Source organism: Cyclopterus lumpus, chromosome 22 (genome assembly GCF_009769545.1).
Source record: "Cyclopterus lumpus isolate fCycLum1 chromosome 22, fCycLum1.pri, whole genome shotgun sequence".
Lineage (NCBI taxonomy): Eukaryota > Metazoa > Chordata > Actinopteri > Perciformes > Cyclopteridae > Cyclopterus > Cyclopterus lumpus.
In genome coordinates this window covers 9835783-9863428 of record NC_046987.1, presented here as the reverse complement: position 1 = coordinate 9863428, position 27646 = coordinate 9835783, and the positions used below count along the sequence as shown (strand labels likewise).

Genomic DNA, 27646 nt, shown 5'->3' with positions numbered 1-27646 from the left:
ATCATCCTAAACCCAACCAGCTGACAGTCACTGGTGGACACAGGAAGGGAGCTTCAGGCTGCCATTGACAGTCATTTCTTCTTCGCCATCAATCAGGCGAGGTTAGTTTAGAAATCAATGCAGTCTGAAGGAATGACACCGGTGTGATGATAACGCTGTCATGTATCACAGCACTGTAATGTTCATCTAAATATGAATTCAAAGATCTGGTCAACTGCCTTAGAAATGCTGCTGTATTACGGTATTAAAAGCCATCTTTTTTTTTCACTCTCAACATTTAGAAGCACACATAGATAAAAATAAGTCATGATGAAAAAAGATATGCAGGATGTGAATAAATGAATGGGGGGATATGATGTCTCAGAGGACCAGCTATTTTCCAAAGATGGAATGCTTGAAATGAGCTTCAATTATTAATTAGCAAAGAAAGAAAAGCATGACCCAACGAAAAGTAAAATGTTGGGGGGAGGAAAAAGAAAACGGGAAAGTAGTATAAAATAGAAAAAGAAAAGATTAGCAGCTCTGTCGGGTGGTATTTAGCAACAGCCGTGATTTTAACTAAATGTGAATATTAGAATGCTAACATACACTCATAATGACAATGTTATCACATGCTAATGTTTCAAGTGTTTTCACATGTTGACATCATGCTAGCATCTTCTAATCCAGCACTAAATGCAAAGCTCATTGCGAAGCCAGCAAGCTTTTCAGAGGATGCGGCTGTGACTCTGGAGGAGTGCAGGTTGGTGGTTTGATCCCAGCTCCTCATGTCCAATACTAGAAGGTCCTGACATGGACAAGACACTGAACCCTAAATTGCTCTTCAGACCGCAATCTCGCAGGGTGGCTTGCTGCTATCGGTGTATGAGTGTGTGCATGAAGCAGAGGTACATTGTTAAGCTTTTTGGATAAAAGTGCTCTCTAAATACAATCATTTACCATTAAGAAACGAAACAATACAGTTGAAAGAAACACACTAGCTGCCATTTGTAAAAAGACGAAAGGAGTCGCCCCCCACAGAGGACCAACACCACATAACAAGTCACCACAAATCTTGACGACTATGCAAAATATGCAAAATATAAATTGAATGGCAATCCATCCAACACTTTTGAGACATTTCAGTCTAGACACAAGTGTTGGACTGACGAATCCACAGATGGACATTGCCAGCTAAATGCTGTTAGCATGGCAAAAATAATTTCCTGTACCGATTTATCCTACAAATGGAGATTTTACCACACTTTTACCAGTGGAGAAAACCAAGTGTATTAAGCAAGAACATAGCACAGTTGCTACTGTCAACCAATATGTACTCTCTACTAATAGAGTGCTAAAGCTTACACACACCCAAAGGCCACTGGCACCAAGTAGTGCCTTTGAACTTCCTAGCATGGCTCATTACTGATATTTACCCATTAATGGCTCCTAAAACTCATCTCATTTTGTGTGATTGCACCAATATGGCTTTAATACCCGCCTTCAGGTATGAGTTGACTGCCAAGAATTATCCAATCAAATATTTAATGAAAAAAGGCAATCCGTAACTCTCGGTGGGTAGGACAGGAGTGCTTTGGTCCCTTGGCGTAAATTAACTACATGTGTCAAACAGCCATCACAGCCCACAAGTCACAGAGGTGAGGACACACACACACACAAACACACACACACACACACACACACACACACACACACACACACACACGCACTTAGGAACAAGCAATGTTAGCTATTAATAGTTTGTGAGCTTTACCCCATCAGAGCAGTAAAATGGACTCTCTCCTTAAGCTTAATTGCATTTCCCAGCACAGTAGCGCTTCTCATCAATGGTTTGAGTCTCTATTTTGTGTGTCTCTTGGTGCCAATCCAATTCATCTACTATGCCATATTCTGTCTCCTGAGCACGGCCAACATAGCAAGCAAAAACACAACAACCAGAACGGGCAGTGTGCATTAAAGCGGCATTAAGCTTGTGTATGAGTTCCCGTGTGTGTGTGTGTGTGTGTGTGTGTGTGTGTGTGTGTGTGTGTGTGTGTGCATTTACAGTATGTTCGCAACCTACTTGTGTGAAACCAAAAGTTTCGTGAGGCAATAAGACATCCTGCAGTTATTGGATTGTTTTGCTTCACTTCCTCTTTTCGTGGGAGGAGAGAGACAGAGCAATATAGTACTGCAGCACCTCCACTGCATGGACAGAGACAACCTCCTCCCCTCCCAGGCACTCAGCCTCTCTAATGGCTAAACACATCACATTCACCTTTATCTAACTGCCTACACAGTTAACTTAACTGTTGCAACAGATACTGTATGACCATATAAGTGAAGGTATTTGAACCCATACTCTCCATACATTTCACAACGGTGCTGCCCACATTTTTTAAATATTCATACCGCTTCACCAAGACTACACTAGCTTTTTGCTCCCTGCAATAAGGTGCTGATGTGTTCCAGCTGACAGGGGATCGGGCCTTTGGGATGAAGCTGCCAGTGTTTTCCCAGGCGGCTGAGCATATTGGTGGGCATTTGCCCCTCTGCAAGCAGAGCTGCGCCAGCCTGCCCAGCCACAGAGTCCAGAGGCTGTGGGCGCTCTGCCCTCAAAGACCCAGCACCCCTCTCTCATCTGGCCTATTTGACATCTTCAGCTTATAGTGAATGGAACAGACCATATACTAAGACTAATATTTGGTCTCAAATTATTGTTTCTTAGTATACAACAAATGCTTTTGCTTGATCGGCTACTTCCTCAGCTTTCATCTTCAAAAGCTTTGAATCAGGACGGGGCGGAAAAATCCTGTCACTTTCAGAATCATCTGTCTGTTGTCACTGTGTATGAATAAAACATGAAATGATGTGTATTTCCTCAGGCAGCATCCTGACAAGCAAAATCAAGCCTCTTAAATGTTACATAATGAAGCTCTGCCATGACATCTATGAAGATACCCAGTTTTACATCAGACTACAGTATGTTCTCGCAGCGTGACAGCTTCTTAGAATACATGGAGGTTAATGACAAAATGGAATAAATATTGAATGCAACTAGAACAGACACATACAAACCTACATGCGGCGCACACATATTTTTACCAGCAATGTGACGTCCGTCATGAAACCCAGGCTTCAGAGAGAGAAGACATTTCTTCTCATGACGGTTATACTTCTTATTTGATTATAAGTTATCATCACTACCTAACAGGATGAGTAATCTAAGTGGAAGTGCACTTTTGCTACATTCTTTGCAGCCACCTACCAACATTTGACACTCTGTTCAGACCACCCAAACCCAGGAGCAACATTATCAGAAGGAGCGCAAGATATTTATTAAGTTTCTGAGGTCAAAGAAGGTCCTTTTCTGTGTGAGCTGGAGACTATAGGTGTTTATTACAAAGAAGGAGGGTTGCAGGAAATTCTTCAAGTTGTCACTAAGCCCTAAACTCCGCAGTGGCACATGGTTCACAACAAGCCCGAAAGAGACATTTTACCACTGACGCAGCAACTGTCAACAATTATTTCACATCCTGTCTCGCCCATCCCTCCACTAATCTGTTTATAAATGGACAATCATTAGGAGCAGGATGAAACAACAGATTTGGGACAGTGGGACAGGATCTATCGCCTGCGGCCTCCTTATAGAACACGTTTTTGCCGTAATCAAGACAGCAGGCTCGGGGGTAGCAGTGGATCCCGCAGTTTAAATCTGATCAAAAGAAGCTTTTTTTCATAGTTGGCTGTCAAGAGTACTGGCAGAGAAATGACGAGCTATTGGTCGGTTGAGGAGGAATAACCACCCCTTCATTGGCCATTCCCAATCCCGGCCCTCGAGAACCAGCTACTTCCTCTCAGCCCAACTTCCACGTAATGAACCACCAATACTGCTCACCCTCTCCTTTCAAACCACAGCTATTGAATATTAGGCACCTCAGGGACGAGGTAATTACCCTTGACACTGAAAGGACCTCTCAATGCCCAAACCCCTCACTGATGGGACTGACAGCTTATTAAAATATTGGAGGGCTGAAGTTTGCCAGACAAGTGATGGTACAGTACATCGGTAGGAAGAAGGTCCAGAGAGACAGGGGGAGCTGAGCTTGTTTCAAGATGGTGGAGAGAGAGGCCTCTGGCACTTGAGTGTCCGGCAGATACCCACTGACACGGACCAGTGGGCTGTCAGGAGCCTGTCTGCGGGGGCATTTCTTGCAGCGAATGTTTGTCCAATAATATCGTCCAGATAGCACACACACATAGTCAGCCTTACCTTTCTGTAGACGATCATATTGGGGGAGTCCTCCTCTGAATCAGTGGTGCCCACTCCCTGGTCTCTGGACCCCTCCGCCATTTTCACTCAGTGCTGTCAAAGAAACAGATGAACCAAATCAACCCAGCTCTGACTTGACTAAGGAAGAACCCACAATGACAACTCGATAAACATCACACAGCATTTCTATTACCCCATAACACCAAAATCCCTCCAGCTTTTTATGGTCATGACATTCAGCTGCCAAAATGTATGCTGCTTCCTCTGAAAGGAGACGCCTGTCAGTGTGGACAGATAAGAGAGTCAAGGTAGGCTGATGGAAGCTGAATATTAACTAAGCTGCCAAGTCAAACCTTGAACATATAATACAGCTGTGATTCCCAACCATGGGTCCCTGTGGGGCATTTCTGCACTGACCATGAAAGATTGTGGAGTAGCTCCTGAACACAATGCAAAAAAAAGTGTGAAAATGTGTTAGCATGAGCAGAGAGGTCTAAACAGTTTGCATTAGATAAATGCCTAATTAAATAACTACAAGTAATAGATACACAGTTGAAATATAGATCAAAGTAAGGGATACATGTTTTAAACAGTTAGTTAAAAGTAAGGGATGCCTATTTAAATAGCTAAAACAGGGTTGGATCAATACAAAGCTACTGTATATAGTAGCTAAACTTAGCTGAATAAATGACATTGTTAAATAAAGGAAATGGATAAATGGTTGACACTTCTGCAACTCCTCATGATAGTAGACAAAATGCAGACTTGACCTCATTGACAGTTAAATTGCATGACTGTTGCAAAGATTGCAACAGAATCCACTTGTATGTAATCAATAGTGTCAAATAACATCCAATTAAACATCAGTTCAACTGAACACAGATTGGGCCCCACTGCAGTACAGTATCAGCTCAGGGAGTCAGGACGGCAGTAATTATGTATTCTGCACAGATGTTTGCCGACAACACAAAGTCAATGTGGCCTTGAGGAGAGGAGTCATCTTCTCTTTAAAAAAACACAGATGTTCATAATGACTGAACACTCCCTGAAGTAACACTGATAATTTCCATCCATCCATCCATCCATTTTCAATACCGCTTATCCTCATTAGGGTCGCGGGGGCGCTGGAGCCTATCCCAGCTGACGATGGACTGGCGGCCTGTCCAGGGTGTCCCCTGCCTTCGCCCTATGTCAGCTGGGACACTGATAATTTAAATGTGGTCAATGCGAGCCACGACGTTTGCTGATGTGTGGATGCTATGCGTTGGTGAGTGTTGACGACATTGGCTGCAATCATATGATAGTCACCTCAGATCTGCCTGAGAGGAGCATGACATACACAGTGACTTGTTCCACGCGACAAAAGTTGCAGATTGATTGACGGACAGATGGATATTGCTGGTTTGAATTGGTTGGTACTAGTTTATGTAAGCATACGTCATATTTACGTTTTTTTACAGGAAGAACAGATGATACAGAAATACAAAGAAATATATATTTTGCATATATATATATATATATATATATATATATAGTGCAATCGGAGGACAATATAACCGGGATGTTTAAAAAAAAAAATTCATTTCTTTTTAAAGGGCATATTTCACTTTATTTCGACTTTAAGAAATAGATTTACAAGCTGGACAAAGTCCCCATCACTTTCTCTTGGCTGTCTCCCCTCTCCCTTCCCTCTCTCAGGATAATTAATTCTGCTTAACGGAGGATTTCCATAACCCACGCTGGTGACTGGGCTTCAACAAGCCCCCTTAGCCCCGTCTACCCTTTGCCATCGAAGGCTCCTGTGTGTATTAAACGGGTTAAACCATTTATTAGTCCTTTAATCATGGTGAGGAAAGAGGGTGAGGGGGCGGATTACACAGTTCGACACATTCATACATTTTCAGTACTTAAAACAAAGTGCGGGAGGATAAAGCTGCCCGAAAAAAAATAATCACATGGCTCACTGGACCTCACTCTTCACTGTAACAGCTATTTGTGTTTGAAAAATGAACTATGACGAGCTTTTGAGGGGAGAAAGTACCGAGGACACAGATAGGACTTCATGACACATGAGCGGGCACAATATGAAACCTTCATACATTAACTGAATTAGTAACACTGCGTCTTTCCAAGGGCCAGCCGCTAGCAAAGGGATTGGGAGTAGTTGAATTATGTAATTGTAGCGGTGCAATGTGACAACTCTGAACAACTGCAGATAATGTCTCTGGTGGAGAGAGGGGGACATTTAAATTGTTAAAATTCCACCAGCTTGAAAAACAGCAGACGTGTACTGTAAGGTGGCTTTGTTCCCATAGTTGAACACTTTAATGTATTAAACCACAGAGCATGGGGATGCGCATGAGTGAATAAGTAATCATCTGCTCTCGCCTTACTGTTTGTTATTGCCACCAGAAGTGCGGAGTGCAGCAGCACTCCCCATTGGTTAACACGTCGGTGCTCTTTTTAGAGTCTGAGCACATTAGACAGCTAATCTTTGCGTCCGCCTCAAGGGACGTATAGAAAGGCAGGCTCTATGGATTGCGTAGCACCTGCTTAAAGAAAACAACAGTGAGCCAATAGGTCCCGTGTTGACAGGAAGCGGAAATTCTAGAATACAACTTCCTCCCAATTGGGTTGCTCGAGCAATGCAAATCAAACTCCACAGAGCAGTCCGTTCCAAGATGATAACTGAAAGCTTGTGTCATCGTGAAACGGACGACATACTGACAGTTGCTGAAAGACAGCCAGACAGCACCAAAATGCCCTTTGGAACAGTGCATGTGTTTGTCTCTGCACATGCACAACCTCAAATCCAAGCAAACAGCAATTCATGTGGAGACAAACACAATAGGACACTGCACACATATTCAAAGGGCAGAACCCCCCCACACATCCACCCTCCCCTCTGCAATGGCTCAAATAAACAAGCCAATATACACCCAACTGAATCAAACTGAATAAACTTGTTCGCATGTAAAAACAAACCGTGCTCCAGTTACACTAAGAACCATATTGTCGGTCCCAAAAATGTTCAATCTCAGCAGGCGCACAGCCTAAGGCAATGCAACATCGTTCTGTGACACTTGACAGTTGCCATTACTGAAGCATTCATTACCTTAGAAACAAAATAATGCCTCGTCCACTCTGCTCCCCCGGATGGCTCCCCCTTAGCAACAAGCAGCAGGCAGGTTCATGGTATAATTGGCAAAGGGGGAGAGATGGGGATGAAGAAGACAGGGGGATGAAAGCAGTGAAGCAGAGAGAGAGAGAGAGAAGCTGGCTGGCCACTGCAGTATTCCTCTATTCCTCCTCTTCTTCTTCTCTCTTCACAAGTCCTGCCTTGCCCCGGCAGTTCAGGAGATCTTCACATGTGTGCACCTCGATCCTCCCCTCTCCCTCTGTCTGCATGTGCTTGAGCCTGAGTGAGAGTGAGAGAGTGTGTGTGTGTTTAAGAGAGAGGGGGAGAGAGAGAGGTAAGGGGGGGGGGGGGGAGAGATGCTGTGCAAGAGAGAGCAGATCAAGTTGGAAAAGGGGAGGGATGAAGGAATTAGAGAGAATATAAAGAGGAAAATATAGGGAGGAGAAAGACAGACACAGCAAGGGTGTGTGTGTATGTGTGTGTGTATGTGTGTGTGTGTGTGTGTAAGTGTGTGTGTGTGTGTGTGTGTGTGCGTGCGCACGCGTGTGTGTGAGCGAGCAGTGGATACACAGCATAGAGCAAAGGAGGACAGAGAGATGCACACTGCAGCAGCGCCCACTGATGCTGAAAATGAGAAACATTTCATTAGGAGGATATTGAAATGCTAATATAAAAACAAGTTACTCTTTCTGAGCACAGACACAGATGCAGGCTATAAATATATATTTCAGACTCTTTGAGCAAGCGACCTCAGAGATAACGCTTTTCAATTTTCCATTCAAAGCATATCCATCTCTACACATTACTATAAATTACATTTTTGTGCATGAGGATGGGAAGCATGCACTCTATTTCGGTCTCCAGCTTGTCCCCTCTTGCATGTCTGTGTTCTCCTCCTTCCATCTCTTGATGGAAAACTCTGGAATCAGTCAAGCTTAAATGGCAAATTCAAACGAATGAACCTTTTTTTTTCTACAATAAATTAGATCCCAAAAGCCCCCAAGCAGGATACTCAAGAAATACATGGCATGGCCAATTTGTGAAAGGTTGCATGCAGCGTGAACAGACACATACAGATGTTTGTGTTGACAGAACCAGTTCACCAGTTATCAGATAACTCTCCTGTGTTCCTCCCTCTTTCAAGCAAAGGTCACGGCTCTAAAGAAATTTGAGGCGCTTCAAATACTCCTCACACAGAAAAGTAAAAGCCCAATTTCCTTCAGGCCGAAGCAGACGAAGAACATTCAAAACTGCTGTTCTCAGTAAACGTGGTAACCAAGGGAAACTGAGGCCACACGCCCGCGTGAGTGGCGTTCCTATTAGAACGTGAAACCATTCGTCGACCCACGGTCCTTACCCCACACATTCCTCTCATACTTTTCAGCAGGTACTGTATATTCGATCCCACCATCCCCCATATCGTAAGAGCTATCACAACTTCATGGAGGCCATACCTCACATTTAGCAATATGACATAACCACCCATCCCCCCTGATTACAACAAGCCACACACATGACACACACTGCACTGACCTGCATATCTTACTGCCCCGTGAGCTGCTCCGGCATTAAGGAATACCATCATTAACAACCTGACAGACAGACAGGCAGGCAGACAAGGCCTTCTCTAATCTGTTATAAGGGGGAAGGGGGGAGGGCAGCCCTGCTATAATCTGCATTAATGCTAAATTATTGAGCAGCCTGTTCACAGCCACACCACTGCTGGGGAGCAACACTTCTCACACACATGACATATGGAGATATTCATTATTAATGGTATATATAGATGAGTTAACAACTTTTCAAGTCTGTCTAACGACAAGGATCACATGCCCCTGTGTGTTTGTAATGACCGAGTGGTATTGGTCAGAGATCCCCTCCTGACATAGAATCCAGTCTTCATCCTGTGAGACGGAGAAGTTTAGCCAAAGTGAATATGAGTGTCTAAATGAGACAAATCAAGTCGGTATCTTTCAAAGTTTGATTATTCCCTCTTGTTAGCCATGCTAGAAGCTTGATTGACTCCAGGGACAGAAATGGGTCAGTCAGCTGATATAGCTCATTTGCAACAGATATCCCCGGCCGTCGAGGATACATTATAATTCAACGTTGTGCTTACTGCCAACAAGCAGTAATTGTCATAACAGGCTTTTAAACCTGCAGTCTATGGGCTAAATAGCGTGGCGTAAGGCCTAAACATCATCGTGTCAGCGTCGTCACGGTGAGCACGTTCGCATGTCGACGTAACCTCGAAGTAGCAGAGCTGCCAGCACATCTGCAGACACGCTACTCGCTACTCTTCCTCCACTGCAGCTCATCAAGGAAACACTGTGGGAGAAGAGGAGGGGACGGAAAAGACGACGTGTCGAACTCCGAGTCTAACATTAGCTTGAACCTTGACAAATGCCTTTTTGCACAGAACTAGGAATAGATGTGTGTCCCTTCTTCTCCTCCATTGGAGTCTACCAGAAAGGGATCCCTACAAGGATATAGCTACCAGCACCGCTAATGAATGTTGCCTGCGTATGGTCATGGGTTTATTATTTTAAAGCAGACCAAATAAAACATTCAAGGCAAATTGGCACCATAATTAAAAAATAGCTTTGCAGCAGTGTAGCCATAACTCTGCAAGACATCACACTCCCATCATTTCTTGGAACTTTATCGATGAGGTCATCCTCATCCATCAATCAGTGTGATCGAGGCTAGTGTCAGGGAGACGACCTTGTGTGATCATAATAAGTGGAAAAACAGCAGCTCCGTGTTAATCACAATAGAACAACGCAGTCCCCTCCTGCCAGGCCACTGACAGATCTCCATTTACGCTACAAGTCACCTCAGATGGCCCAAGCTGAGAAATGACTTCCTGTTTTTGTCTTTGATGTTTCTTTTGGAAATCTGTCTTGAAAGGAATATACTGTACATTGTGTATATCTGCCACGGCGAAAAAGACCACTCTGTGAGGCAAAGTGTAATTCAACAAAATATCTTTAATAGATATAAACATGTTTACACATCACAGCTCAATGGAAAGGATCACATGCTGTCACACATGTTCATAATGAAGGTGGCAGGGGCGATCTGCTGTGCTAGGGGCCTGGGACTCATTCGTCTTGAGTCCGGCTCATGGTCTCTGTCCTGTCTTACGTCTCCCCTGTTTATCTTTCATATAGCGCCTTTAATTCTCCACTATATCCTAGCCAATAAAGCAGAAAGACATACAAAATAATCTTACAAAATAAGAATGAAGGTGCAAATTCCGATGAATATCAAACTCTTCTTATATACAGTTGCACAGTATCTGAGTACAAAAGGAACAGTTATGAGGCTTAAATAAGGACTTTCTGTGGTTATCTACAGACCAATTCCAGGTCTGGTTTACAAGCAGATTTACGCACTACAGAGAACTCTGTAGCTGGAATTTCAGGATTTACACATAATCTTACTGTGTAATCATATGTTTAACAGTACCGATTTAAAATAGAGAATAAGGATCAGATTGAGGCATTGAAGCATGCTATGGATGGAGGGCATGTTGTCAGCACTAGGTGGCGCTGTCAATCAATCCACTGCATAAACTGTAAGGACATAAGAATTAGTATTTTAGATTATTTTAGATGTTCCTGTTCAATACTCAGTTTGGAGTTAAAGTGTATATATATATATATATATATATATATATATATATATATACACACACACACACACACACACACATATATCTATATCTATATATACACACATATATATATATATATATATATATATATATATATATATATATATATATATATATATATATATATATATATATACACATACATATACACACACACATAGGTGACTGGCCATTATAAGTACATGCAGATCTCTGACTGCATACAACATTTTCTTTTCTTGGCCATCATCTTTGTCATAAATACTCTTTACATACATCAAGGGCAAAGGTGAGAAAATAGATGTTAACATCATATATTTACAATAATCTGAATAGGTGACACTGAACAGTTCTCTGTTCTGTGATTTTAAAATACATATTCTTTCAGCTTTTGACCAGTAGTCCTTTTCAAGTTTTACTTGCTTTTAACCCTCTAGAAGTTAGACATTTAATACACTTCTTAATTCAGTGCATAGGACTTGACCTGACAGTGTTTACAGGTATGTGCTATGCAGAGGGTCGGTCCGTCTCGGTCTACCTACCTACACTGCTTTCGAGAAAACACATCTCCCATTAAGCTTCCTTTTTTTGGGGGTTAGTAATACAAAATAATCAGTGAAAATTGATCATTTACAACACACTGTTACCTAATTCTTAGAAAGAGTGAAGCTCTATCGGAGCCTATTTTCACCAACTCTTGCATGAGAGAAACACATTTTAAATTGTGTTTTTTAAAAAATGTTTTATTGGAAATCTGTTCACTTGTAATTAGGTTATCTGGGGAGATAAATGGGGACAGAGACTTTAAATCCCTCTCGGTTAGTTTCGACATCTCGCTGTCTCTGACATGCAAAGGTACCAACAATCCATTAGAGCGGACACAAAACATCATATTTGTGAAATTCTAAGGAGGGGAGTGCATGCTGATCAAAACGTGCGCACAGTTGCACCACTGCTCCGTTTACGCTGTTCCCCTGTTCTTTCCCCAAAGTCTTTCATGGCGATCCAGAAGGCTGTGGACCGGTGACGTGTAAGTCCATGTTGGCACTGGTTTGTAAAAGCCCGAGAGTAAACGTTCATTGATGAGAGTTTTTATAAGTAATTCTGTGGGGTGTGTGTGTGCAGCAATGAACAACCGAGTTTCAGATCAGCTTGAGTAGTGGTCAAACTCCAAATGTCGAGCAGTCTGCGGCTGTGTGCATCAGTTCATGTCGATGGTGTTAAAGACCCACTCTGTGAACTTCTTGAGCTTGGCTGAGGCGCTGTAGGACTCCTCCAGGAGACGCTGGTTGTCTTCTCGCAGGTTCTGGATCTGAGCCTGCAGTGACACCTTGGCATCCTTCTCCTGGTGGCGACAAAGATGTGCATGAGCACCGTGATCTCAGGTTTGTACATTTCTTACCTTATCTTGACATCTTAACAACAGACTTATGGGTTCTCCTGTGTGTTGAGTTGTAGTGGATTTTATATACACTTGCACATGTAGATAAGAGAGGTTATGTTTTAAATTAATACATAAAGAAAGATATGATCATTAATTTGAGGAATATTCTGAGGAATGTATTATGAAGCATAAGAGAGGATCACTGTTTTATTATTCTGTTTGTTAATGACAAATGTAATGATTCATTGTATGATGCATGGGAATGAATGGATGTTTTATTGTTTAGAGTAGACAGTAGTTAAAGGGATGCCGATTGAAACCTGAGATGTTGCTTTTATTCTGTAGGCAGGATAATAGGGTTTTATTCTGAAGGGGAACTTCCTGTCCTTGACCGGAAGTGTGATCTTTGACCCCGCTAGATTATCGATTTGAGGCATTCTTTGAAGTGGCCAATGGAACTAACCCTCAGGTGTGAACCTTATGTCTTATTCGCTGGTCAGCGTAGCATGCTGTGTCTCTGAAAGGTATTTGCATGAATACCTCCACTAACCAATGGGAGCTTAGCTCAGCGAATGGACTGCGAATAAAACTAATTGTGAGACGTGAATTTGGTCTCTTACGTGGTGACGCCAGACAGAAACTGTTGGCTAAGTCAGGAGACTGTGGAAGCGAAGCCATGTGAGCGCGTCCGGGCCTGGACCATGTATGTATACAGATGACTCTTGTTTGTTATGATTAAATAATGATTATTATTATATATCTCTGGCTTCGGAGCTTCTTCTTCCAAGCACAAGGTAGCTCGAGACTCTCTGAACTCTTACATGTGCTTCCAGGTTTTATACTGTCCTTTTACAGAACAATGTCTGGAGAACAACATTAGAAGAAATTAAAAAAAACAAGCTATGGAAATGCAATGTCTTTCATCTTGTTTTTCACTAGAGATGTCTTTAGCTAAACAGCTGCTTGATATCTACTTATTGTGAGTTGAAGCCACATTTAAATGGATTTTGACATTGAAACAATTCAATCTGATATATCACATTTTGTCAGTCTAAGTCTGTGTGTCTCACTCTTACTGAAAGATGACTCACTTTCTTCAAGTCCTCTTGTAGCACTTTCACCATCGACTCCAGCTGGCTGACCTTTCCCATCAGGCAGGCCGGAGTCTCTCTGTGAAAAAGGACGACCAGGACATTAGCGGGAACGAACACTGAAACATTGAGTGAAGCAGTGCTTAAAGCTGCGCCCCGTTCAAAAGGTGCCCTTTTCAAGTCCTGTGGAGGTTTACTTTATACACTATAGTTGCTGATTTGACTGTTTAGCACGCAGTGAACCAGAACGGAGGACTAATTTGTGATATCAGCTGCTGTAGTGTTTCACTGGAGTGAAATCTACAGAGACTTCCATGGAACAATGCTGGAAACCAGTGGGTTAAAGCAAACACTGGTCCCGGGCCATGAACCCGAGGCCTCTTACCCAGGCGAGGGCTGTCTCAGCGGGGCTGCCTGAGGCTCAGCCTGCTGGGGACTGCTGGCTGCTGCACACTCAGTCATGGTGCTCTCCTCTTGGGCTGCAAGGAAGACCAGCCTCTGCTCTGAATAAAAAACAGTTTGAAGAGGTATTATTAGACTTGGAGAAGGAACAAATACAGAACAACAGTGCCCTCTTCTGGTGAGGATACAGATGGCAGTTGGCCACAACTACCACTAAAAAGTAGTATCAGTCATTAACCTTCACTTCCAGTGATTTCGAGGAGCAACTGAAAACACGCGTGCCTACCCTCAAAGGCCTTGGCGGCGTCTACCAGGTGGGCCCAGTCCAGCGGGCCGTCTGCCTCAGTGTCCGGCAGTGGCATGAGGACAGCGTCCTGCAGCTGCTGCCTCTTCCTCTCCAGCTCCAGATCTGAGCTCTCTGGGGCCGACAGGTCTCCTGGGAAGAAGAAACAGCAAAGTAAAACATAGTGGACACAAAAATAGAGAAATTGTGCAGCAAACAGCGATGATTTAAAATGAGATTTTTGGTGATATCTCAAATCTTCGGAGGTGTCTATTTTAAGTCTTTTTGAGATTAAGTTTTCAAACCTTATTTACTGTATATTGAAAATCATTTTATGCTACTTCATTACTTTTCAAACTACAAACGAAGGGTCACAGGACAATATGCATCACACCGCCACCTCTATGATCAGCTACAGACTGAACATTCACCCAGGGATTTGTGTGATGTTCGCCGGCTTGGTCCATGGCGAGCGGTGGGTGAGCGGGGCATGGTGGAGCAGCTGAACAGAAGGTCAGTAGGCGTGTCGCGCTGTGCACTGGAGGACGGCTCCCTCTGCCCGCTGTAAATACTCTCATCTGATAGGGTTCTGTGGAGGGAGCGGCGAGTGGGCGCTGGACCCGGAAACAACGGCTTCAGAAAGGAATGGAAACGGACAGGTGACAGGACACAGGTAAAACAAAGTGAAACAATGAAATGCAAATGCTCATTTTTAATTGGTCAGGAATCCCTGTACTACGCTATCATCGCTAGCATCAGAATGGAACATTTGCCCACAGCCCTTTCTTAGTACCTTCTCTTCACTTGTAGTAGGTGGCGGGCTGTCAAGTGTGATGAGCTTCTTCAAGTCTTCTTCCAAGCTGGACTTGGCAGTGTGCCGCTGAGGAGACTGGGAACCCCGGAGATTGGCCCTGAGCTGCGGCTGACCACCCAGCAGACCATCACTCTGGTGCCGTCTGGAGAGAAAAGTAAGATATCACTTAAATCCAAATAACACACATTATATAGCAAATCAGTAAGCAAACGGTGGTGGTCAAGAACACATGGCTGTGAACAAAAGGTCAGCAGTTCAAATTCTGAGACTGGATGTGAATCTGTGAATGAGCTGCTCAACTGTTCCCTGTGATGTTAAATATCTTTGGTTTGATGAACAGCTGTGAGAAAACAGCAGTGGCCATCAACCACAAATGATGCAATCGCCCTTTGGGCCAAACGATGAGGCGCAAGCTGCATTAAAAGAGTGATAAAGAGCAATTATGTTTAGTCACCCTTAAAAATCAAAAACCCAGCTACACCACATGGTGGCATTGTTGGACAAACTAAAAAAGTATTATTATGCGAGAGAGTGAGACAAAATGAAACAACATATTAATTCCTTTTCCCAGTCTCTCAAACAACACAACCGACAGCTGGACGCATTTCTACACTGAATGATGACACAGTTTCAATCTTACTTGCGAGTGCTGCCAAAGTCTACAGAGTTGACTGTCCCACCAGGTTTCCTCCATCCAATCAGGTACTTGGAGGTCGCTCCTTGACGAGGGTAGAAGCTCTTGCTGCCTGGTGATGTAGGTGAGGTGGCTGCAGCAGCCGCCTCGTCTTGCCCCTGGTCCATGGGACTCCCCGAGTGGCTAGAACTGAGTGTGCTGGAGAAAAAGGGAGGAAAGGGAGATAATCTATTAGACTTTGTTGGTTTATTTGTGCTTATTTTTATTTTGACTTATCATTGATGAAGCACCAATATATTTAATTTGGCTGAAAAAGAATTCCCCCAGATACAAAGTTCAAACTATCAGAATATTTTAGCCGTTGCATTTAAACTATTTGTATAAACAGAAGACAACAGATTATCTTAAAAACCAGAAGTTAACCTAATCCAGCACTGCATTTCATGCCATCTCTGCAGAGGCGATCAACTAATAACTTTAGATTAAAAGAAATAGGATACAGTGTCCTTGCACTTCATTTCCAGCAACCTAACAGAAATAACATTTCTCCATAGGTTTTGAGCTGCCGTGCACAAGCTATAAAACAAAGCTGCCAATGTACAGGTCTGGTGGAGCCGAGTTATTTCTGGCTGAGTGAAGAGGAGACGGAGGAAAGCTTTAGTTGATTCAAAAGGAAGTGGGATTTAGAAGAAGGGGAACAGTGCTGAGCTCACAGTCTGCATTTCTAGCGACTTCAAGCACTTCCTTTCTATCATGGATACCGGGAGACACACACACACACACACACACACACACACACACACACACACACACACACACACACACACACACACACACACCTCCCTCTACCTGATGCCAAAGATATATGTGGACTACAATGATTCATTCTGTTTAATGAACCTCAACACAGGTCCTCAGCTGACTCAGACAGAACATCAGCACACCTGGAGTGGGAGGCGGCGTCACTCTGGCTATCAGGTACTAGTGGAAAGGCAGATGGACTCATTGCTGGGATCTCACTGCCTCCGATGGTGACAGGAGAGTCTGGGATTGGAGGTGCAGAGTCTGTGGCCCTCAGGCTGCCTGCTGTGTCATCCTGCCTTTGGATTTTTTCTTTGGCCCTGAAGGCACCAGTGGAGGAAGCTGTGCTGCTTTGTGTGGCAGTGAAGGAGGTGGCATCGATGCCGCTGTCAGTGGAGGTGCCCTGAAGATAGCCGTTGAGCTCGAGATCGATGCGTACTCCTGAACGTGAGCCAACTTCATACCACTTCTCGTCGCTGTGAGCAGAGCTGGAAGCGTTGCTCGAGAGTGTGTTGCTGCTAGACTGGCTGGCTGAATATGGAGCGTCCGGCTATTCAGAGATGAGAAATCGAATCAGCATTTTCACAGTTTTTACAGTACATATTTCATATATTCACTATTAAGAAATTGCAAGCTCACTCCACTGTCACTATGTAATGATTGAACACATGTACCTCTAATTTAAAAGCACATGGCCATTACCTGCGATGAAACAGCAGCCCTTAAGTTACCACAGTGCCTCCTCTATCAACTCGTAACTTGCCATTACGTAGGAGCAAGACATTTGCTTACAGTATTGTGCTTATTGATTACAGCTCACCTTAGTGCTTTTGTTTGGAGACAGATGGCTGCCCTGCTCTGATGACTGGAGTCTAGGAATCACCCCTTTGGAAACCACGGTGTCTGTGGAAGGCAAAGACTTATGGGTAATGAGTCCTTTAGACAAGCACAGTAAAAGTCATGTACTATTTAATTATATAGCTAACACTGAGACCAGAGTTTAGAGTTCCTCTTACCTGGACTGGTTTTGTCCCTCTCCCCAGTTCGGGACCATCCAACACCAGAGCTAGTGCACCCTTTGATTCCATTGACACCCTCCCCTGCCAGCTGCCGCAAAGATGACACAGGGGACTGGCAGCTGTTGTTATTAAACCTAGAGGGGAGATAAGAACAGTCACTTATCTTGCCAAGTGGTGCAGATTTAAAGTGGGCCAATTTAGCATGTGACCCATAATGGGGGGCAGAAGAACTTACCCATCAGGCATAGATTTCTGCCTCCACTGGTTGGAGCTCATGGCGTCTGTGCAGGGGAGGCTGGAAGGAGAGTTTGTGTTGTGCATTGTGCGACCCATCACAATGGAGCAGGCAAGAGCGTAGTTGTCGTTCCCTGGGGAGTATCTGTGACGACGCACAAGTACGTTATTAAAGACCAACTGTACACTGCAAGCAGACAGCTTTGTGCTCAGTGTGTCTGCGAGTTTTATAATGGCATTATATTTGTTTTGTGACCTTTTGGGGTTGAGGGGTCGTCCGTCACTGGACACACTTCGGGGAATAGCAGCAGAGTTGCGGTCACTGAAGTCTGAAGGTGGGGCCTTGATGAGTGTTCCCCCTGTGCCAGCAGCGCGTGTTTGAGGGCTGGACGAGGTACGTGGCCACTTGGTGTTGTTGTTGTTGGTGGTGGGCCGGAAAGGGAACTTTAACTCGTAGGGCATGCCCTCCTTGTGGTTCTTGTAATCCACCAGCGGCATGTGGTAGATTTCTGAGCAACCTCTGTTGGCACAGGAAGTGTTCAGTCAGAATGAGACAGCCTCAAAAAGCCACTGCATTAAGCAGAGTTTCTCTTAAATCTATAGATCATATATATCCACTCTACCTGCGTGGTGTGGAGTCCTCATGTGGAGGGATGATGACCACTTTAACAGTAACGGAGGTTCTGAGCAAGTCGATCATCTGTTCGTGAGACAGCGAGGCCACCGACACTTTGCAAATCTCCACCAATCGGCTGCCCTGCCTGAGCCCAGCCTGCCAAGCATAGCCATAGGGCTCCACCTCGGCAACAATGCCCTCAAAGTTGACATGAAAGCCCAGCTGGCCCAGGGCGTTACGTCGCAGGGTCATCTCTGTGGTCTGACTGCCCTTGGTCAACAGCTACAGAACAGACAGAGTGAGGGAGTGGAGGTATAGAGGGACACATCAGAGAGAGTAGAAGACATGTCTTTTTCAGATAAACTAATAAACCTTCTACAAAGAAACCACATCTTTTAGGATGCGTTTGACGCTAGCTTTAATCCTGTCCCAGCTGAGGCACACATTTCAGTCACATACTATGAATACTATACACTTGAATTTAAATTATTCGGGAACACTCCCATGGTAGCTGACTACCATAAGACACCCTGTCTAGCTGAGAAGTAAATAGTAGTAAGTACACAGAATAGAAAATAGTAAAAATAGTAGTAAATTATAGAAAGACCAGTGATCCTGCTTTAGGGGAAGGGCATGTACCAGTACTTGTCGCACATCTGTACTTTGTTTACAGTTAACTAGAACTGCAGAGTCAGCAGAATGATCCAATTGCCTCATCAAAAAACACTGCCTTACCGACACTACATTGGAAACCCACAGTAATGATATCAAATCACCAAATTACTCTGTATTGTACTTAGCGTGACTTATAATCATAGTCAACACAACAGCTGTGGCATTTTGGCGACTGTATAATTTGACATTTATAATGTTGCTATAATAACATACAATACTTAGTTCTTATTTTTTCATACAGCTGTTGTCAAGGAAGTAGAGAGGGTACATGCCCTAACACATCAGGGGACTGGAAGTCACTGATAGCCCTGAAAAACTTCACTGAGCACTTTTGCCTACATACCTGTGAATACTCCTAAAGGCCCTGAACTTTGTACTCACTGACATTGGTTACTTGGTTTAGCAATGTATGTTTATTCTACAGTTTGTCATTGTTGTCTGTATTAGTGAAGCATCACAGATAACTAGCTAAAATATAAATATAATAACAAAAGTACTGTGTTGCTCTGTCAGAGATGGGGTGTTGGGCTCAGTGTAACCTCCGAGTGCTAAAGAAGATAGTGCAGCTAATGAGATGTACCGTCATAGACAGTAGTAGTGCCCCACTGACCTCCAGTCTCTTGACAACCTCTCCAAAGTCTTCTGTGTTGTTATTGATGGAGCGCAGTGATACACTCTCACCACGCTCATAGTAGATCTTCATGGAGGCAGGGCTCCCCGTTGACCAACCAATCACATCGCGTGTGGCACAGTTAAACACGACCGCTTTGGCCTCCTGATCCAACAGGATGATGAAGTCATTTGAAATGGCCAACAGGCATTCGCGTTCAGCACAGGCTACCTGGTCTTCAGCATGAACCTGCCATGTGACGGCCCCCAGGCTCCGCAGCTCCGCCCCACTGTACGGACGCACCTTCTCCCGTCGCTTGTGCGCCAAAGAGATGAAGGGGAACTTCCCAGTGGGTTCTACTGGAGTACTGGTCACATGACGCTCTGCCAAGTCTCGAAGGTACTCCTGCCGTGTACGCGTTGCCATGGCACCAAACTTATCCGACTTGTGGGCTGCGTTCTCAGCGTTGATGACTTTGCCCAACAGGAAGTCCCTGAAGACAGTAGACTTGGGGAAGGTCACGCCTTTGGGGATTGGGGGACCAAAGGAGGGAACGTCCTGGGAACGAGTGACCGCCACACTGCAAAAAGGGAAAGAGAGGGGAAAGGTTGTAAGTCACTGCTACAGTAAGTAAATAAACAATATAATCCATACCTGGTAAGCCCTTTTTCATAGTTGTTGCAGCAATGTACTTTTATAAGTATGGTTGGGTTTGATTTTGTCATGAAACAATCAAAACTAATGGCTGCAGAAATATGAAGGGAAACAATAAGTCTAAAGTCTGTATAATTGAAGACAAATACATCAAAATAAAATAAAACTACAAAATATTAATAGCATGAAACAAAACAAGAGGTTACGCATAAAACAGGAAAATATACAAACACTTAAAAGTTAACATAACTTAACTCCATCATAGTCAAATAAATAGGAGGAAAACATTTTTTTCAAGGGCATGTAAATCAGCATAGTGGAGACATCTTTACATAGTTTCCGCCAAGGTTTCACTTATAAAAAGGTATAAAGGAGGGTGTTAGAATTCCTACGGGTAAGGCTCTCCTCTTGTTACCCTCGACTGCTCCTATTCCATTTGCACACAATGGCTGTCCTTGAGTTAGCTATAAATAATAATATAAATTAGTTAACAGGTGTAGGTATTGTTGTGGCATTGTTGTTGACAGTTTGCTCAGTGTGGAAGAAATGTAGCAAAGTGTGCTTTTAAACATATTGGGATTAATTTACCATTTGGGACGACATGCTTGGATTATGGAATCAGTTGGCAGCATGTTTATATGCAGTCTGGCTGCATCAATGGAGGCTATAAGTGTTCAGATACAGTACAGTGAGTGGCATATACACTAAGACCATTAGTGCATGAAAACCAAGACATGGTCTTGGATAAGCTGATCGGACAGTCCGGACAAATCCTCATCCAGTCCATTCAACAGATAACAAGTCGTAGCCTTTAGCAGAAATGTTGCAAACTATGCCGGTCTACCCCCGGTGTATAAATACTATACATCCAATCACAGTTGAGAAGCCGGCTCCCAGTACTGACACCCTGCCACTCTCTGCTACATCATGGGATGAAAAGCAGGGCTGTGGCTAAAGCTAGCAAGCACAAACAGCCTACGTTCCCTAAACAAAGGGCTAGTTATGCAATCCGCCTTGCTGGCCCTGTGTGACTTTGAGGCAGCGGTTGAAAGCAGCAGATTAGCACCCCGCTGGCCCCAGGCCACTTACTCCTCTAATGCTCTGGTCTGGCTCAATATGACCTGAGCATTATCCAAAACTCAGCAGCAGTGCAACAACAGGCTATTAATAACTAAATGACTCAAGAATTCATAACATACTCTGTCCTTCTATAATAATAAAGACACCTCATGCTCACTAGATATGGAGACACAGACATAGGACATGATGGCAAAAATATAAACACATAATATATTTTTGGAAAATCAGGTTTCAAGCTAGTATGTGTGTGTTCAAGAATGTTGTGTGTGCGTGTGTGTTTGTGTGTGTGTGACTTGCGATCAGTTGAAAGCCATCGTGGCAAAGTCAGATCACTGCATCAACTCCTCTGCATGGTTTTAACAAAACCAACACACCACAACATGCCAACATCAACACAAACACCTGCAGAGTAAACCTTACCTCTTTGTGTCACCCAAAAGCAACCATGTTCTCAATGAGTACTACTGCCCAATATCCTGAGTCTTTGTTGCAATCAATGGAAAGCGAATCCCTGGGTCGATGATAACTAGATTCTCTCCTGTAGCTACAATAAGACCCTCAAGATCTTCCACTCGGTGCACTGTAGAAAATCTTGGTGTCGTGTGTTGTCTTGTCCAGACGCAGAATTTTTTCCAAACCATCAGGGAAAGAAATCCATGGAAAGACTTATGACAAACAGTCAGGAGTGAGGTCTTAACATTTGGTGCCTCGATCCAAGGAATAGGAGAAGAAGCAAAAGACAGTGTGTGAGTTTCTCTGGGTGGGGTAGATAGATTGTCCTCAAGGATTCGGTGTTCCGGGCCTCTCCATTTCTTCCATAATGCAAACCAAGAGAACCAGCATTTCAACCTCTCTCTTTTCACCAGCGTTTTAAACTAAAACATGCCCCCTTTAGGCAAAAAGCAAGCTGAATCAAAGTGTCCATGGGTTGATTAGCCTGAATTTGATGCGGGTGCGATCTGAGAGACAGAAGGCTGTCCTGACCCGTCCACTCCTGAGATAGACTCTGCGAGCTCTGAGGGACTCTGCTCTCAACAATCCTCCCCGCTCACATGCATGTCCAGGCGGAGAGAGCACTTCATGTGCATGGCGCTAACTCCTTCAGACCATTCCAGCTCCCGCTGCCCAAAGGCAAAGTGGCAGGCAGGCAGGCAGGGAGGGAGGAGAGGAGGGAGGGGAGGAGAAGAAGGGGGAGGCTTGTATTATATGGGTGTGTGAAGAGGGAGCCTTTGAGTGAATTTGTGTGCCTGGGGAAAAGTGCGTGCGTGTCTCTCTGTGTCTGTGTGTGTGTGTGTGTGTGTGTGTGTGTGTGTGTGTGTGTGTGTGTGTGTGTAACCGTGTGCAAGTGAGCATGAGAACAAGGTAAAAAAAGGAGAAACGGGAGTAAGAGAGTGGGGGGGGGCAACTATGTGTGAAGTATGTGTGTCATATCCGTGTGTGCAGAGCACAGAAAGTGTGTGTGCGTGGTGGGGCAGGGATGCGTGAGTGTGAGTGCCACTGAGTTACAGTCTGATCATCACGAGGCTAAGAATCAGAGGAGAAGAGGAGGAGGACTCCTATCAGTTGGACAGCTACTGCAGGGCCAATCCATTCCATTTGATCATAATCAAACTAATTTATACGGATGGACAGAACAGTCACGGAACAGGCTTTTATGTTTGACCCATGCCTTCCAGTCAATGCTTTTGTCTTAATGCTACTGTGGCATAACAAACACACTGCTGGTAGCACTGAAAGAGGTTTGGAGCTTTCCCATTAAAAAGGATCCAGTGCTGCACTGAGATGGCATTCAAAATTGGTACATGGTTGAGTCAGTCTGACCCACTTCAAATCGTCATGAGTCTCCTAAGTCTCTAGATAAAGTCATATTTATTCTTATCTGGTGGCATAACCGGCATCCTTATCTTGTTTTACATTTTTTTAAGCTTGTTTCATATTTGAAGGAGTTTTATATTATTTTATCTGTGTTTCCACATGTGGATATAGACCGCCTCTCTTTAACTTAACCTCAGTGAGTTGCAGTTCCATACTCATACTTTTCTGAGTTTTTTTCCCCCTTCCTTCCTTTCTTTGACAAACCACATGGCACGTATACATGTATAGAAGAAAGAAAAGAAAAAAAGACTCGGCCATGTTCCACTTGTGGTCCCGACACATTTACCGTAATATAATGTAACTGCTGCTCAAATAAAAAATAAAAACCCACCTGTAGCATGTGTTGTCAGAGCAGGGATCGTGCACCCTTACAATGATGAAGACATGTTGAAAGTGAGAGCGAATGGTCTTCGGGGTGAAAGGGTGAGCGCCGGGCTCCTGGAACACAATGGTCACAATGTCGTTCCCTATGTGGCGCTTCCTCAGCAACTAGTCAATGGAAAACAACACAGTCTTAATAAGATAAGTATGGGACTTGAACCTGAAAGCAAAGTCATAAACATGGAAACAATAAAGGTTTCTTGAGAATGAAAGTTGGATGGGAGTCAAATCTGATAACTGAGCCAGGAGTCATAAGCATTCCTCTAAGGTACACCCTTCTTTTCCTTCGGTTTACTTTGCTCCATCCGTTTACAAATAAAGGAGTTTTCCTCTCCAACTTTACCTGTTGTTTGTTGTTGGGTGTGTAAGGCAGCAAAGTTGACACATGGAACATGATCTCATAGTCCTTGTAAGTCGTGTACAGGGAGTGAGTACCCGTGGAATCCGCTGCAGGGGAAAATAGCAATACAGTGTTGAGGCTCATTGCACAATTACTGCATCCAACTCTCTCACATGTAGATTCTGTGTGCTCCATGGTTTCTGTGCAAGACAGGATGCAATTTCCCCGTAGCACAAATAACTAGACAATAGCAAACTGTGGATCGATGTCCGCCTGGATAAGATGGTCAATGCTCAATCAACTGTTTTACCTTCAACCTGTAAGTGGAGCCCTTTCCATGCTTTTGTCACATTACAGTTTCCAATACAATGGTCAGTGTCTAAATGTCTAATCATTTGTAGTCAATGTTTCTTTGGAACAACAAGGCCATAAACCAGAAATTATAAACCTTCTTATTCAACCACCAAATCTGTTTGTTCGAGTCAAGTCAGATTTCCTAAAGTTAGATTAAATCACAGCACATCCATGTACTCATTAGTACCACTGAGAGACTATTGTAGCGGACACACCAGAAAGAGAAGGATGCACGAGAAGAGAGATGAAAAGTAAAGTGTGACACAGACAAAGATGGTGGGATAAAATGAGTTCCAGTGAAAGCGAACGTTTGACCAAAAGCAAGATAAAGGAACAAAGTACAAACACTATAAAGTATAGTATGAAACTAAAGTGAAACTAATTTACAGCAGGACTGCTCCAGGGCATAAAACGTTAAGGCCACTGGCTCGGCAGCTAAATACACATCATATCTTGTGTGTGTGTGTAGGTGTGCGTGTGCGCGAGTGTGTGTGTGTGTGTGTGTGTGTGTGTGTGTGTGTGTGAGTGTGTGAGTGAGATAGGGAGAGAGATCTAGAGGTATGTTGGGAGTTGTTACTTTTGGTGTCCAGCTGGGCTCTGTACTTGGTGAAGCTCTTGAGGCGAACTTTCTCCCCCAACAGTTGGAGGAACTCTTCCAGGGCGGGACCGGCCATCTCGTTGTTGTACATCTCCTCCTCTGTGCTCTGGCCCGCTCTGCAGTACATCACCCCCACCTTCACCTGAAAACTTAGCTGGGTGACAGCAACAAAGCAAACACTTTTCCTTAATAGTTAATGTCAGGGCAGAGTATAATGTAAGAAATCACAAATTCTCTTTCTGTACAAATCCAGGCAAGCGATTGTTGGTAGCTGCACAATGTTCTGATTCTGTAAAATAACACTTGGCCATGCTTTATCCTCTTACCCCTTGTTCATCCAGTTTCATCAGCTGCTCAGTGACTTTGGGCGTGTTGAGTGCCAGTCTGAGGCAGGACAGATCCAGCTCAGGCAGCACGTACTCCAGTACATCCTTGATGGACAGCCCCCGGGTGGTGCCGTGCTTAGAGGTGGAAGGCACGGCATCCTCCAGGACAGAACCTCGCAGAGTGGTGAGCTGAATGGAGGGAGACAGAGAGGAAGAGATTACAGAGAAGAGTTTGAGAAGAGAAAGAACGCCTTTCAGGAGATTGAACAGGCTGATGGCAAAACATGCCTGATCAGACTACAAAAAATATATACAAGTTGCCGCAGTTTTATTAAGGTAATACAATCCTCTTAATGTACCCTTAAAGAAATTGACACAAAACAACAAGACAATAACGACTCAAGACGTTGGGTAGATAGAAAGTGGAACTGAGGAAGAAGAGGTGGGAGGGCTTGTCCAAGCATTCTGTATACACAAAGTCGGCATTGTGCTGGGCTCTGGGAGGGAACTCAATCACTCAGCTATCATAAGCAGCTGGAATGGACCAAGACAATCTCTCCTATGAGCTGGAGGCTGTGCAGGGCCTGTGTTTACAATGGAGCTGTGTTCTCCATGTTTGAAAGGTAGGATAGGGGGCGGGGGCCCTGTGGTACTTCAGTCTGTGGGGGTTGTGTGGGGTTTTTAAATCACATGCACTTGTCCTACTGCAGTCCACAACAAACAGCCCCATGCAGGTGCCTTTTCCCTCTGTCTGGGAGTGTCCGTCCATATAATAAATCCTAAAACCCAAACACAGAAGACTGGGGGCCAACATTGCAACTAAATATGACTGTCTATTTTTACTGAAACACTCTCCACAAATTGGTTTGAGGTTGTTTGGGCACTGACAGGCCTTGGAGGCTGGAAGATGAGTGCACTTCCTCAAATTCCTTCACACATTGCTGATATAGGGAGACAGCTGAATAGTCCCAGGGCTGGTTGCATAACAAGAAACAAGGACTGAGGCTGGTTTTGCCTCGGGCTGGTCGGCCAAGTCTGTAGCCGGTATAGTAGCAGTTGAACAATACACACCTTCTAACATATAAGCATTAGAGATACATCGATTGCAACTTTCTTGGCTGACTGACTGAATTTTCTAAGAACATTATTGACAGCATTTCCAAACATTTTTGTGACCTTTCTTAAATGAAAAATGTAATTGTACAGTTATAAATGATGTAGTATTTACATACAAGAGAAGAATCAAAGAAAATAGTATCCTATACTGTGTATGTAGGAATATTACTGAGAGTCAACTGTTTATTATCTAAAACTATGGACTTATATATCTATTTATTTATACAGTATCTATTTAAATGTGTATTTTATATTAACACCTACTGACTGCGCAAGGCGTAAGAGGAGAGGAGACCCTGCATTGTTGTTGGCAGAAGAGCTGGTCACCACGATTACTCTGAGTAGCATGCACATGAATGAATTACAAAGTAATAACGTAGATTTTAATATTTCTCACCTTTTCCCTGATTGTCTGAATAAGTCGCTTAGTTAGTCGCTAGTACCTTTTTGGAAATAGCCTTAAGGCGCTAAAAGGGTCTGAAAATAAATTACGGTGTAAATTTGGCACAGAATCTGAGACTAATCCAGTCAACTGGCAAATCAATTGGTGCATTTCTACTAATTATAAAAGGTGTACTATAAACTGGATATAAGACCCGAGCAGGCGTCAAACAAAATGTATGTCTATTTTCACAGGGCGGAAGGACTTCTGTAGTGTGGTGCTGAGGTTGAGGTCGGGGTGCAAGACAGACAGGACACTATAGCTGACCTCGCTGGTTCTGAAGATGAGACGGTAGTTATACTGCTGGCCGTGCTCCTTTTCCTCCTCCAGCTTCTCCCTGCGCAAGCTCACTGCCACTGGTCCCAGCGCCTCGTCAATCCCAAAATAGTTCCAGTGCTCTGATGAGGAGGAAGTGGCAGACAAATGGGCAAGATTACATATTTTAAAAAAAACATCTGTTGGGTAATATCAAACGTTACTGCTTTAAACAATACACATGCTAATGAGTACATAATGAAAGCAGTTAAATTAATTTTACCCCTCAGGTAGAAGAACTTCCTGTAGTAGTAGGCTCCCAGGTCCACATGCTCCACAATGTATTGTTTACCCTTTTCGCTGAGCATGCTGGGGCCTTCCTTTGGTCCCTCTAGCACTGCTACTCCAGCATTAGTGCAGTGTGTGCTCACAGATGTTTCGTACAAGTTTCCTTCCACACTCAGCATCCCTGAGCCATTGTGAACTGCTCCACCGCCCACAAGCCCATGATACCCTGCCCCACCTACTCCCATTCTGCGCCTCCCATTGCCATCAGCACCTATCTCGTTGCGGAAGCAGGGGCAACTTAGCAGAATTTCATTGCTCTGTTCAT

At 43.9% G+C, this 27646-nt stretch overlaps 2 protein-coding genes across 3 annotated transcripts in view; both read right to left on the bottom strand.

Moving 5' to 3' along the window:
• The window catches only part of LOC117725424 (regulator of G-protein signaling 6-like), a 34973-nt gene extending 27297 nt beyond the window's left edge, over positions 1 to 7676 (bottom strand). Inside the window, exons 1-2 of the mRNA XM_034525580.1 lie at positions 7368 to 7676; positions 4253 to 4345 (exon numbers count right to left, since the gene is read on the bottom strand). Coding sequence (XP_034381471.1) covers positions 4253 to 4333 — 81 coding nt within the window. The 5' untranslated portion in view covers positions 4334 to 4345; positions 7368 to 7676. The remainder of the gene's footprint in view (positions 1 to 4252; positions 4346 to 7367) is intronic.
• Positions 7677 to 10361: 2685 nt separating this feature from the next.
• The window catches only part of LOC117751711 (signal-induced proliferation-associated 1-like protein 1), a 35502-nt gene continuing 18217 nt past the window's right edge, over positions 10362 to 27646 (bottom strand). For both annotated transcript variants that reach the window (XM_034563673.1, XM_034563672.1), the window contains 21 exons: positions 27317 to 27646; positions 27046 to 27176; positions 25221 to 25409; positions 24874 to 25048; positions 23946 to 24049; positions 23553 to 23710; positions 19613 to 20192; positions 18335 to 18609; positions 17968 to 18231; positions 17713 to 17856; positions 17475 to 17611; positions 17279 to 17361; positions 16602 to 17008; positions 15664 to 15855; positions 15003 to 15165; positions 14641 to 14842; positions 14213 to 14362; positions 13910 to 14027; positions 13525 to 13603; positions 12282 to 12394; positions 10362 to 10969 (listed from right to left, as the gene is read on the bottom strand). The exon at positions 27317 to 27646 is cut by the window's right edge and continues 1373 nt beyond it. In XM_034563673.1, coding sequence (XP_034419564.1) covers positions 10936 to 10969; positions 12282 to 12394; positions 13525 to 13603; positions 13910 to 14027; positions 14213 to 14362; positions 14641 to 14842; positions 15003 to 15165; positions 15664 to 15855; positions 16602 to 17008; positions 17279 to 17361; positions 17475 to 17611; positions 17713 to 17856; positions 17968 to 18231; positions 18335 to 18609; positions 19613 to 20192; positions 23553 to 23710; positions 23946 to 24049; positions 24874 to 25048; positions 25221 to 25409; positions 27046 to 27176; positions 27317 to 27646 — 4028 coding nt within the window. In that variant the 3' untranslated portion in view covers positions 10362 to 10935. The remainder of the gene's footprint in view (positions 10970 to 12281; positions 12395 to 13524; positions 13604 to 13909; positions 14028 to 14212; positions 14363 to 14640; positions 14843 to 15002; positions 15166 to 15663; positions 15856 to 16601; positions 17009 to 17278; positions 17362 to 17474; positions 17612 to 17712; positions 17857 to 17967; positions 18232 to 18334; positions 18610 to 19612; positions 20193 to 23552; positions 23711 to 23945; positions 24050 to 24873; positions 25049 to 25220; positions 25410 to 27045; positions 27177 to 27316) is intronic.